Here is a 13584-nt window from a genome sequence, read left to right on the forward strand (position 1 = left end):
TTTCACGGGTATATATTTCACGCACCCTTCCCACACAGACCCCCCCCCCCACTTCCCTCCGACACCCTCGGCTTCTTTAAAAGAAAAAAAAATTAAGAATCTTTGATGTGTATATTCGTTTCATCTCGTGTCCTCAGAAGAGGTGTCAAGGCCCTCCCCTCCCTCCACCCACACACCCCTGCCAGGCTCAACCACGCTGTCTCCATCTTAACTCCAGCCACTTCTTCCCCGATTTCATTAGGCAGCAGAGTTAACCCCTTCGGCTACCCAGATGCAGGGGATAAAAAGGACTTCCCCATCAATCTTCATTTTCTGCCTCCCCCTTCATCTTTTTTTTTCTCAGCCAAAAAAATCCTGAAATCCACCGGTGAGGTTAGTTTTTGCCCCATTAATCCACCTGGGAAATAGCAATGCAGCGATATTAACCCTTCCAGTGAGCCCCCCCACTGCTTCACAATGACCATCTTCTCCCATCTCAAAAAATAATATTTAAAAAAATCAGTGTTTTCTCCCAAAGGAGTATTTTAAAAGCTACAAAACCCAACCAACCCCATCTGCAGCCTCTTCCCTACATATTAACCCATCGGTGGGGAGCGGGGAGGGGGGGTGCATCCACCACCCCATTGACGTCCCTCTACCCCCTGCATCTCACACCCCTCCCATGTCATTAAACCCACATCCCATCCCATTAAACCCACGTCCCATCCCAGAGGACGCCGGACCACGCCGGGTCTTCACAGCTGTCCTTACAACACCCCTTCCCGTAAGAGCGACATCTCTGTGGCGAGTGTTTGCATCTACAGGCTTTCATCCCGGAGAATCCCTCTCCCTGCCTCCTCCCACAGCTCTTTTTGGGGAGGATAATGCCATTTCCAGCTCTACTCCAGAGGATGCTTTTTTTTATTCTCTCTGGTCACTTCCCAGACCCCTCGTCCAGCCCAGGACGTCTCCCGTGGAGGGGAATGGTCCCCATCCCTGACCTTCAGTCTCACACCAGCAACCCCAACGCCATCCCCGCTCCCCGGCCGCCTCGCCGAGAAGGCTTCTTCTTTCGCCAAAGCCACAGCCCAGGCATCACGCTGCGTTTTTTGCACTCCCACAACCTGATCCTTCATGCCGGGGCAGGGGGGGGGTCAAAAAGATAGGGGGGCTCCCCTTCCACCCCGTGGGGAGAGGCCCTCGGGAATGGATGCAACCCACACCCCCTCGTCATCTACAGGGGGCTCAAACCACACCAGGAGGACATCGATCCTCTGGAAACAGCACATCCCAGTACCCGGCAAGCTGGGGGTCCACTGTCTGCCCCCCCTCTCTGAAGCAGCCCCCTGTTTTCTCTCCCTTGCTGTCCCCCCTCCCAGCTCCAGAAGGGGAGAGGGGGGACATGCCCTCTCCAGTGCCATGGGACCTTCATCTGCAACGCTGCTGACGTGGGGGTCACCCCCAGCCCTGGGCTGCCACTCGTGGGGTGTCCCCCCCACCAGCTCCTGTCCAGAAAAGCAGCTCCATGACCCACCAACCCCATCCTGCCCCATGTCTGTGGGGCAGCAAGAGCCCACCCCATCCCTTGAGGCACCATCTATACATTTTGGGAGAACTTCTCTTCCCCTTGGACCTTCTCTCAGCCTAAGGGGGGCACTCCCACCTCTTCCACTCGTGGGAGCACTGACCCATGGCCACCTCGGGCCGTGGGGTGACAACAACCCCATGTCCCCCACCTCAGCCCCACAGGCTCATTTTGAAGAATCTCTCCTCTGTTTGGGTCTCTCCTCACTCCAAGTGCGAGTAACCCCCGAATCCCCCCTCCTTCTCCACGTGGGGGACACTGCACTGACCATGACCACCTCAGACCACAAGGTGACAATGACCCACGTCCATCTCAGACCATGAATTGACAGTGACCCCCATCCACCCCACCTCAGCCAGGGGACAGTGACCCAACTCCACCTCAAACCACAAGATGACACTGACCCATGTTCACCTCAGACCACGAGGTGACACTGACCAACATCAGCCCCACGTCAGCCAGGGGACAGCGATCCACCTCAAACCATGAGGTGACAGCAACCCTCATCCACCCCTTATCAGCCATGGGACAGTGACCCACCTCCACCTCAAACAATGAGGTAACACTAACGCATGTCCACCTCAGACCACAAGGTGACAGCAATGCCCATCTGCCCCAGCTCAGCTAGGGGACAATGACCCACCTCAGACCATGAGGTGACACTGACCCCTATTGGCCCCATCTCAGCCAGGGGCCGGCAACCCCCATCAGCCTCAAACCACGAGTTGACAGTGACACCCATTTGCTCCACCTCAGCCAGGAGACAGTGACCCACCTCAAACTATGAGATGACACTGACCCATGTCCACCTCAGACAATGAAGTGACACTGACCCATGTCTACCTCAAAACACAATCTGACAATGACCCCCACCTGCCCCACCTCAACCAGGGGACAGTGATCCATCTCAGACCATGAGGTGACACTGACCCACACCCACCTCAAACCATGAGGTGACACCAATCCATGTCCATCTCAGACAATGAGGTGACACTGGGCCACATCCAACTTGGACCACGATCTGACAATGACCTGTACCTGCCCCATCTCAACCAGGGCACAGTGACCCACCTCAAACCATGAGGTGACACTGATCCACACCCACCTCAGCCCATGAGGTGACACCGACCCATGTCCACCTCAAACCATGAAATGACACTGACCCATGTCCACCTCAGACCATGAGGTGACACTGACTCACATCCACCTTAAATCATGAGGTGACAGTGACCCACGTCCATCTCAGACAATGAAGTGACACTGACCCATGTCCACCTCAGACAATGAGGTGACACTGACCCATGTCCACCTCAAACCATGAGGTCACACTGGCTCACGTCCACCTCAAACCATGAGGTGACAGTGACCCACGTTCATCTCAGACAATGAGGTGACACCGACCCATGTCCATCTCAGACAATGAGGTGACACTGACCCACGCCCACCTTGGACCACGATCTGACAACGACCCCCACCTCAGCCAGGGGACACCGACCCACCTCAAACCACGAGGCAGCGGCACCCACCCCACCCCAGCCAGGGCACAGCGACCCGCCCCCCGGGCACCCCGACCCACCGCCATGTCGGGCAACGCGCCGACGGCCACCCCCGCTCCCCACCCGCTCCGGGGGGGACGCACGCAACCCGGCCGCCCCCTTACCTCCAGACTTGCCCCATCTGCAGCAGGTGGATGACGGACTGCCAGACCCAGACGGAGATCCTGCAGAGGCGCTGCGCCCCGGGGGTGGCGGGTCCCCCGCGGCGGCCGACGGCCCCCATCATGGGCGGCCCGCGGCTGCTGAGGCCCTGCACGGCGCCCAGCCCGCCGCCCGTGTAGTCCTGCACGAACCAGCGGAAGCTGAGGATCTGCACCAGCACCGAGGGCAGCAGCACGAAGGCCAGCGTCAGGCCGCACCAGAGGTAGTCCCGCCGCCCGTAGTGGTGCAGCGCCAGCCACAGGTCCGTGCCCACGTCCCCCAGCAGCACCAGCAGCGCCAGCACGATCCACAGGCAGTCCAGCCACGGCCGCTCGCCCGCCTCCCCGACCTCCGGCGCCGGCGGCGGTCCCTCGGCGGCGGGGCGCGGGGCCAGCGGCTCGGCGGCGGCGGCGGCGGCCGCCCGCCCGAAGAGGCTCCGCAGGCAGGCGCTCCGGCAGCCCCAGTAGCACGACGACGTGTTGCAGCAGTGGCAGATGTGCAAGGAGCTGCTGCCGCCCGGCTCCTCCGCGCCCTCGGCCGCCGCTGCCCCGACGCCGCCGGCGCCGCAGACGCCCGCCGCTGCCGCCGCCGCCGCCGCCTCGTCCAGGTTGTGCAGCTGGGCGAAGCCCACGCCGCCGCCGCCGCCATCCGATTTGGCCGCCATCTTGCTGCCGCCGCCGCCGCCGCGTCTCCGGCCCCTTCGCCGGGCGCGCTCGCTCGCTCTGCCCCCCCCGTCCCCGCTCCCGGCACCCCCCCACCCGCCGCCCGCCCGCCTGCCCGCCCGCCGCTTCCGGGGGCGGCGCTTCCGCGCCCGCGCAGGACGGCCCGGGCCGCCTAGCGACCGAGCGGGGCAGCGCCGCGGACACCCGGGCCGGGCCGCCGCAGGGGAGCGGCCCCGGTCCCCGCCGCTCTGCCCCGGTCCCCGCCGCCCCGCGCTCGGGGCTGCTCCCGCCCGGCACTCCGCACAGCGCTGCCCTCTGCCCGGCTCCCGTTGCACCCATTCCCATTGCACCAGTTCCCATCGCACTGACACCCACTGCTGCCCGTTCCCGTTGCACTAGTTCCCATTGCACCAACTGCTGCTCTGTTCCCATTGCACCGGCACCCACTGCTGCACCGTTCATGTTGCACCAGTTCCCATCGCACTGACACCCACTGCTGCCCGTTCCCGTTGCACTAGTTCCCATTGCACCAACACCAACTGCTGCTCTGTTCCCATTGCACCAGCACCCACTGCTGCCCGTTCCCGTTGCACTAGTTCCCATTGCACTGACACCACTGCTGCCCGTTCCCACTGCACCAGTTCCCGTTGCACCAGTTCCCGTTGCACCAGTTCCCGTTGCACTGGCACCCATTGCTGCTCTGTTCCCATTGCACCAGCACCCACTGCTGCCCCATTCATGTTGCACCAATTCCCGTTGCTCTGACCCGTTGCTGCCCTGTTCCCATTGCACTGGTTCCCATTGCACTGGCAACCACTGCTGCTTTCTGCCCTGTTCCCATTGCAGCAGTTCCCATTGCAGCAGTTTCTATTGCACCAGTACCCACTGCTGCCCCATTCCCATTGCACCAGCTCCCATTGCACTGACACCCACTGCTGCCCCGTTCCCATTGCACTCATTCCCATTGCACTGGCATCCAGCACTGCCCTCTGCCCTGTTCCCATTGCACCAGTTCCCATTGTACAGACACCCACTGCTGCCCCATCCCCATTGCACCAGCACCCATTGCTGCCCCGTTCCCATTGCACCAGTTCCCGTTGCACCGACACCCATTGCTGCCCCGTTCCATTGCACTGGTTCCGGTTGCATTGACACCCATTGCTGACCTGCTCCCATTGCACCAGTTTCCATTGCACCAGCACCCACTGCTTCTCCATTCCCATTGCACCAGTTTCCATTGCGCCAGCACCCACTGCTGCTCCATTCCCATTGCACCAGTTCCCATTGCACTGGCACCCAGCACTGCCCCGTTCCCATTGCAACAGCACCCACCGCTCTCCATTCCCTCTGCATTAGCACCCATAGGATCCATTGTGCTTATTCCCCAACCCCTGTGTGCTGACATCAACATCCCCCAGACCACCCTCAGCTGGGCCACTTCTGCTGACCCCGTCCCACTCCCAAACCAGCTCCCCAGCCCAGTGCCTTGGCCCTAAAACCCCCACTTTGCAGTGCAGCTTCCATGTCTCTGCCCACCCCCATATCCCAGGACCACTCTGCTACCCAGGTCACCGCCATCCCTTCCCAAGCCAGGCTGTTCTCCCCTTCCCAGCTCCAGCATCTCCCTGGAACCTGCCAGGTCCAGACTCTCCTCTGGGTTTGCCTTTGCCTTTTCCCTTCCTATGGCCGTGCTGGGGAAGGGGAGCTCCTGTCCCACAGCCATCCCATCAATCACACAGCAGCAATCTCCAAGCACACCTCAGCACCCCGACCTCAACTTGCCCTGGTGTCCTCCCAAATTCCCTGCCACAGTGTCCTCCTGTCCCCCTCCTGGGATTCCCCCTCCTCTGTCCTCCTCTGTACTTGTCCCTTCCTCTCACATTTTGGGGGACCTTGCTCCACCCACCCTGCTCTTATGGGGTCAGGCAAACCACCCAGCTCCTCTCCCTGGGTCCCACTCCTTGCTGGGGGAGATAAACCTCCAGCAAGCTGAGGAAGCAGCTCCCAGCTCCAATTTTGGGACCTGAGCTTCATTCCAGGCAGGTGTTTGACTGAAGGACCTGCTGGCAGGTGGGGGAAGGCGAATTCAAGGTCCTTCTCCCCTACTTCCCTTTCTACATGTTCATTTCTACATGTTCATTTCCCCTTCTTCCCTTTCTACGTGTTCAGTTCCCTTTCTACATTTGTTCATTCATTGTATCCACCCTTTCTGTGTTGTCTTGTGCTGTCCTCTGTAGGTTACAATCTCCCCTCTTTTCTGATTCGTTTTTCTTTCCCGTTTGATAAGTGTGCTCCTTCCAGATGCTCCTTCTCTAGCAATTTTACTCACCCATGGGCTCTTATTTCTGCCTCTTTCTGTGTGAGGTTGAATTCTGCTCTGTATTTATTTATTTATTTATAAACTTTTTTGCCTTTTTAAAAATTGTGGTAAAATATCAAATCTGATAGATTCAAGGCTCCAGAACTGGCTACCAATTTTCAACAGGGAAACAAACAACATAACAAACAAACCAAGCAGGTGGAAATGTGCCTGAGTGCATATAAAATGCTTTTTCCAGGGAGGGAAAATTAGTTTAATCTTCAGAAGAGTGAGAGGACTTGCATATGTTAAATAATCTGTCTGGGAAGCACATATTTGGCCTTTCCCAGTGATGCTGAAGGAGTTTGAAAGTTTTGCAAAGTCTGAGAGGTGCTGCTGGTTCTGAAATGGTTGGATCCTCGTGCAGCGGAGGAGCAGAAGAAAGGAAGCAGAAAGCAAAGCTTTGTGCTTTGTCCAAATGAATGCACTCTGATGCACGCCCATATGTGGCCAAATCAAAGTCATTTGTAGCACGTGAAACTCTGGCAAAAAGTTCTTCAAAAGGAGAAAACTGGTACTATAGGTATAATGGTACTGGAAAGGACATGATCCCCCAGCTCCCCATGATGCTGAATTCATATGTTTTAAACAGTCCCTTATTTTCTGCCAGGTTAAGCTGTGGCAGGAAGCCTGAATATGGAGAGGAGAGGAGAGGAGAGGAGAGGAGAGAGAGAGGAGAGGAGAGGAGAGGAGAGGAGAGGAGAGGAGAGGAGAGGAGAGGAGAGGAGAGGAGAGGAGAGGAGAGGAGAGGAGAGGAGAGGAGAGGAGAGGAGAGGAGAGGAGAGGAGAGGAGAGGAGAGGAGAGGAGAGGAGAGGAGAGGAGAGGAGAGGAAGAGAAGAGAAGAGAAGAGAAGAGAAGAGAAGAGAAGAGAAGAGAAGAGAAGAGAAGAGAAGAGAAGAGAAGAGAAGAGAAGAGAAGAGAAGAGAAGAGAAGAGAAGAGAAGAGAAGAGAAGAGAAGAGAAGAGAAGAGAAGAGAAGAAGAGAAGAAGAGGAGGAATTCAACTGCCTGACCATTTCAGGGCTGACGAAAATTTAAAGTATGTCATTAAGGGCGTTGTCCAAATGCCACTCAAATGTGGACAGGCTTGGGGCCTCGACCACCTGTCTGGAAAGCCTTTTCCAGTGTTTGAGCATCATCTTGGTAAAGAACTGCTTCCTCATGTCCTGTCTAAACCTCTCCTGGTGCAGGTTTGAACCATTCCCACGTCTCACCACGTACCAGGGAGAAGAGCTCAGCACCTCCCTTTTCACCGTCCCTTTCTTAGGAAGGTGTAGAGACCCATGAGGTCATCCCTCAGCCTCCTCTTCTCCAAACTAGACAACCCCAAAGTCCTCAGTTGGTCCTCACAGGACATTCCTTACATCCCTTTAATCAGCTTTGTTGCCCTCCTCTGGATGCAGGGGATGTTAATTCTCACAACACTAAGAAATAAAGACTCCAGGACTCGTATTCTTGGGTGAGAGGCACTCGTATTAAGCTTAAACTTTTGTTTTTGCAGCATGATGAGATATAAATTGAAGCATTCCTCATTTCTCCAAACTTTTCCCTGTAGTAAATTTGCTACATATGATTTGAAAGGGAAAAAAAAAAAAGGCAGAACAGCACAGAAGTAATAAAACAATTTGATATTATTATTTAAATAGAAGTGTAGGTGCACATTGCATTTTGTGAACCAATAAGGGGGCAGGAGAGTCATCTGTTTTGATACAAAAACAACCCAAACTTGTGAGATGAGACATACGGGTGGGAGAAGGCAGCAGTTAAGGAGTTGAGCGTTGGCACAGTAAATGAGATAAGCAGTTGCTTGGGCAATATATGACACGATAGAATATACTCTTGAGACTGCCTCTGGATTTCTCAGTGCAGTTGTGGCCAGCTGTGCCCAAGGAGGGTAAATTCAGGCTGGAATACGTCCAGGGGAGACCCAGGAGTTGATCAGAGGTCAGGACATTCTGTCTTTCTACTGTGGACTGAAATAATTTGGCTTGTTTGGTTTAGCAAAATGAGAATGGAGAGGGAATGTGTTTTCCGTCTATAAATACATCCTGGAAAGTAAATGCGAGCAAAGGGAAAGGCATCGTGACACTGAAGAGCGGCAGCAGAAGAGTAAATGAGTAGGAACTGGCCGTGAATATATTTAGTCTAGAAAACGGAAGATCCTTCCAGTAGGAGTAACAGAGACTTTAAAAACAAAGTTTAAAAAAGTAAAAACAAAACAAAAAAGAAGTAGTAACTGGTTTTAACACATAGCTTTGTAATTTTATAAAGGAAATTGCATGCCAATGTGAAACAATGAACAGTTGGGATGAAAACTTGGGAGAGGTTTCCCAGCCCAGACCATCTCTCCTTGGAAAGAACTTGTCCATTTGGATGCGTGGTACACGATGTTCCTTCCTGCATCAGGCGATGAGTCACGCAGACATGACTCCGTGGGTGGCCAGAAGTGATATCTCCACCGCTTACATCTTCATTCCTGATTATCCCATGATGTTCTCCAGCTCCCGCTCGCTCGCTCATCGCACAGCAGAGATGTGGCCGTGTCCGAAGCACCCCACAAATCCTCACATTGCTGGGACCCACGGTCACCACTGCCTGGTTGCTCTGGCCAAGGACATGGGAAAGTCGCTTTGCCCCTTCGATCAAGAAGAGCTGCATCCTGTTTTGTTGTAGCGCTGGCCCTTATAGAGAGCTGAAAGACTCATTAGTCAGAGCCTGTTTCTTTTATTAGCCAAGAGTTTATATTTTTAAGGTTTTTTTGGAAGTTGTGAGTGTCAATCACACCCATGTTGAGACGTCTCTTAACTCCTATGAGAGGAGAAAGCTTTTCTCTGTGCTAAGTGGCGACCCACGCTTCCATCACACTGAAGACACTTCTGTCCAGAGCTCTGGGTAAACTCTGGGTGACCCTGAGATCTGTAAGTATTTATAAACCATGTTTAGCAAAGGGTTTTCCCTTGAAGCACTTGGAGCTGATCAGTCTGTGCCTTGCATTTCATGGGGTTTCTGTTCTTCAGAAGCACCAGGGAGGGAAGGTGTGTTTGGTGCTCCAGCAGCACCCAGGAAACCAAGGCATGGGATCATCATAACCTTCTTGTGCCAGCTGGTTAAAGGCTTTTTTCAGCCTAATCAATACACTAATTGAGCTGTGTGGTCTTCTGTCTTCCAGGCATTTATTCAGATCAGGGGAACAAACACTATATATAGAGACCCAGAATCAAAGTAGTGTAAATCTGGAACTACCTCATTTAAATAACTGGGGACTGGATCCAGCTGAGTGTCTGGTGTATGTGGAGTACTCTGCTACCAGCACAGATAATTACAATTAATGGGGATTTACTTTAAGCAAAGTAGGTCAGAAAAATGACATCTTATTGTGTCATTAGTTTCCATCAATTACTTCCATGTTGTTTGCTCAGTTCCCGAGTCAAATGAGTGCGGGCTGACAGCCTTGCAAGCTCAACTTGGTATTGTCTCTAAAAATCAAACTGCATTATTTCTGCCTCATGCATCATCACTAACAATAAAGCATCCACCGCTGGAATATAGCAGGTGGCTTTGTTATTCATGCATGAGGCAGAAAAGACTCCAGCTTCCTTTGCCATGACGTTAAGGTCTCTGCAGTATTAAAAGTTGGATGTGTTGGTAAACTTAATACTATGTGAGCTTGACTGAGAAAACACACTTAGGTCAGTCCTTCTCTTGACTAACTTCCGTGGTTTCTGTTAGATTTTTTGAATGCTACGTGTGTATATCAGCAGAGGATTAACACGATGCTGCTGTGGCTGTTGTTTATCTCCCTGTGACAGCACTTGGTGACATTAGGCTCTCTAGGGAATGTGCAGGAGGTGCTAAATGTTATGTATTGAAAAGCCACCTCGCAGTCATCCTGAGAAGTGCCTCTAAGAGCATCTACGAAATGTTCCAGCAATTTATTATTATTATTATTATAATTTGAGAGCTTAGTTTCTGAGCTTTCAGTTCAGCAATGCGATCGACTGCTAAGTGTTATCAGCAACTGTCGATAATCACGTTAGTTCCTACTGATATCCTGAAACAACTGAACGTCGTGGGTTCTCATTGCTGGACCAGGTGCTTGACTTCTAATCCCGGTTCCTTACAGCTTTATAATTTCACATGCAACCGAGTAGTTTTGAATGGCTTACACTTTCCAGGAAATACATCAAATTAAATAATAGTTTAGGCTCCGGTAGTCCAACCAAGGACAAGTCCTTTTCAAAGCAAATATCCCTGCAAGCCACCCTGGTTTGTCTCACTGAGGTTTTAGCAGGATGGGGCTATCAAACCTGAAAGCATCTAAAACAAGTGGCTATTCCTTAAAAATGAATTGCTCTTTCTGGCTATATTTTTGGCAAAATGGAGTTACTGATATAACCTACAGAGGTTGTGAAGCTTGATTGAAGTCCCTAAAACATGTTATAGTTCTCAGGTGTTACATTATAAAAACTGGATAACAATTCTCTACTAAATATGTAATTGCGTGAATACTAAACTTTTCTCTATTGGACAGTAATATTATATTTAAATTACTTGAAACCTCCTGACAAATCTAAGAATTAATATGGTCTTGGGAAGTGTGTATTAGCTAACTTCATAGTTCCTATTATCTACATCTTACCTGCGGTGACATGGTTTATTCAGCTCTCCCCAGGCTTCCTTTAATCTCCTGGGAGCTGCAACTGTTTTCATTTATTCCTGTGCATCAAAAGGAACCTCTCTCCCTGCTTGCAGAAACGTGCCTTTGCAGGACACCTTTTAGATGCAATCACCTGAACAGGTGACATTGGATATGGGATCGCAGGGCCACCTGGGGACTGGCCTGTGCAGAAGAAGTTACCTGCAAGAAGCTTTCTGACCTGCCTTTTCTTTGCAAAGCCTGGCTTTGCAGCTTTCAGTTAAACTGAGCACAAGCTATTCTCCTCACTTGTGCTCTTCAAGCTACTGGTTACCCAGAAGGAAGAAACAACATGACTTCATCAGCCAAAAAAGGTGGTGAACGTTGCAAGGAACTCTATGTTTATCCCCTTGGAAAAGCATTAACAGCTAAGACCTCCAGTCTGATGGACTTGCTTGGTGCTCTTCCAAGCTGGGATTTAGGAAAAGCGACTACGCAGCGTTTCCGACTTCCTCCCATGGGGCTCCAATGAGTTAATTGACCATGAAGGGCAGGGACGTATCTCACAGAGTAGCTGGTTGCTACTGTCAGCGTGCCACACTGCTCTTTGGAGCTCAGTGAAAAATAAAGCCATCAGGCAATGCTCCCCCTTCTGAACGGGGTGCATGCAAAAGTTGGCCAGTGCCCCAATAGGACCTGTACATAGCATGGAGGTTTTCTGCTCTTCTAGATCACTGGGAAAGCCAATGTTTAGCCATTGACCACAGGAGGAATCACAGAATGATAGAATGGTTTGGGTGGGAAGGGACTATCAAAGCTCATCCAGTGGCACCCCTGCCATGAGCAGGGACGTCTTCACCAGCTCAGGTTGCTCACAGCCCCGTCCAGCCTGGCCTGGGATGTCTCCAGGGATGGTTCATCCACCACCTCTCTGCCCAATCTGGGACAGGCTCTCACCACCCTCACTGTAAACAATTTCTTCCTCATGTCTGGCCTGAATCTCCCCTCTTTTAATTTGCTAAAATATTAAAATATAAAATAAAACAGAAATTTGGATTTCACACCTTAAGTAAACTGTAACATGACTTACCCTTCCCAGACACATTCCCTGATGCTCACTTTAATACCTGAAAATGCTGTAAACCTCCTCCAAACCCAAGCATGTAAGAGAATACAGTATTTTTCTGCAGTATTTTTTTAATGCTGTCACTACAGAGTTGTTAATTAAATGCATGACCTTTTCTATCAATCAAATAGAGACAGAAAGTTGCGCTAATCTCAACCTGCCTGGGTTTCCCCTTGGAAGACAACAAGGAAAAGGCTGGTGGTGGCAGCTGCTCTGGTGACGGTAGCTTCTTCCACCTCCTTCTAGCTGAAACATCAGCCCAAGAACTGTCTGTTTCTAATGTGGACTATTACACCTTATTGTTTCTACTTCCCCCCTTTTGCAGTACTTCCTTTAGTCAAAGTAAGGCAGAGAAACCATGTTTCCATGGTTCACCAGTGATCTTGTGAGATTCTCCGTGGACCATTTTCCCACAGCTCAGTCCACACCAAGTCTCCTGGTTTTTCTCTCCTTTTTCCTTCTAAGGGCAGAATTCCCTTTCCAATTTTTATTTCTATTATTTATGTTGGTTGCATCTTTGCGGCCCTTCTCACCATGAACCATGTGGGATTTCTCACTTACATGTCCTTCTGCACTCAATAAGTCTTTTACCCCGTACCTTGGATCCACTACAACTACCCTTTCTATAACTTTGGTCTTGAATAAAATACCTTGATCTGGTAGAGCCCCTGTTCTAAGTCAGTACGAGCTGGACTTGGCTCTGAACTGAGACATCTGAGTGTCTGCATCCATGGGTGAGTTAAGTGTCTGAGTTCCCATCATAGTCAAGAAGGAGCTCATCAATTTGTCTGTTCAATTGCCCACATGTAGACATTTAGTGGCACTTGAAAGCTTTCAGGAAATCCCAGGAAACAGGGTTACAAAGCTTATGTGGGGTCTGGAGCATCTTTCTTATGAGGAATGGCTGAGAGAACTGAGGCTGTTCAGCCTGGAGAAGAGAAGCTGAGAGGGATGTGATCAATGTGATAAATATCTCAAGGTGGGTGTCAGAGGATGGACCAGACTCTGTTCAGTGGTGCCCAATGACAGGATGAGGGGCAATGAACACAGACCGAAGCATTGGAGGTTCCATCTGAATATGAGGAGAAAATTCTTTCCTGTGAGGTGCCAGAGCCCTGGCCCAGGCTGCCCAGGGAGGTTGTGGAGTTTCCTTCTCTGGAGACAACCAAACCCACCTGGTTGTGATCCTGTGTGATCTGCTCTGGTGACCCTGTGTTAGCAGGTGGGTTGGAATAGGTGGTCTCCAGAGGTCCCTTCAACCCCAGCCAGGCTGGGATTCCATGAAATCTCCCCTGGCCTCCAGCCGATGCTCCAAAAGGACTTTGGTCTCCTGTACCTCCTCCATCACACCTGTCAGTCTTGGAGCAGGATGTCCCAGCCACCTTGGGGCATCTCAGCTGGGAGGAGACATTGAGAAACTGCATCTAGCTCAGAGTAATTTGCCACTTGTTTTGGTAGGAGCAGGGTTAGGCCCCCAGTGCACACCCACATATACCTATTACTGTTGTTGGTTCTAGACACGGACAAGATCTGTTCTTCCT

The 13584-nt window shown here is 51.8% G+C and overlaps 1 protein-coding gene across 2 annotated transcripts in view; it reads right to left on the bottom strand.

Annotated features, from left to right (window-relative positions):
* Positions 1 to 4012, bottom strand: part of XKR6 (XK related 6) — a 247879-nt gene extending 243867 nt beyond the window's left edge. Inside the window, exon 1 of one of the 2 annotated variants that reach the window (XM_065055617.1) lies at positions 3225 to 4012. In XM_065055617.1, coding sequence (XP_064911689.1) covers positions 3225 to 3925 — 701 coding nt within the window. In that variant the 5' untranslated portion in view covers positions 3926 to 4012. The remainder of the gene's footprint in view (positions 1 to 3224) is intronic. The other variant, XM_065055618.1, reaches the window with a different exon arrangement.
* Positions 4013 to 13584: the final 9572 nt, after the last annotated feature.

This window comes from Columba livia, chromosome 3 (genome assembly GCF_036013475.1).
Source record: "Columba livia isolate bColLiv1 breed racing homer chromosome 3, bColLiv1.pat.W.v2, whole genome shotgun sequence".
In the NCBI taxonomy this organism is placed as follows: domain Eukaryota; kingdom Metazoa; phylum Chordata; class Aves; order Columbiformes; family Columbidae; genus Columba; species Columba livia.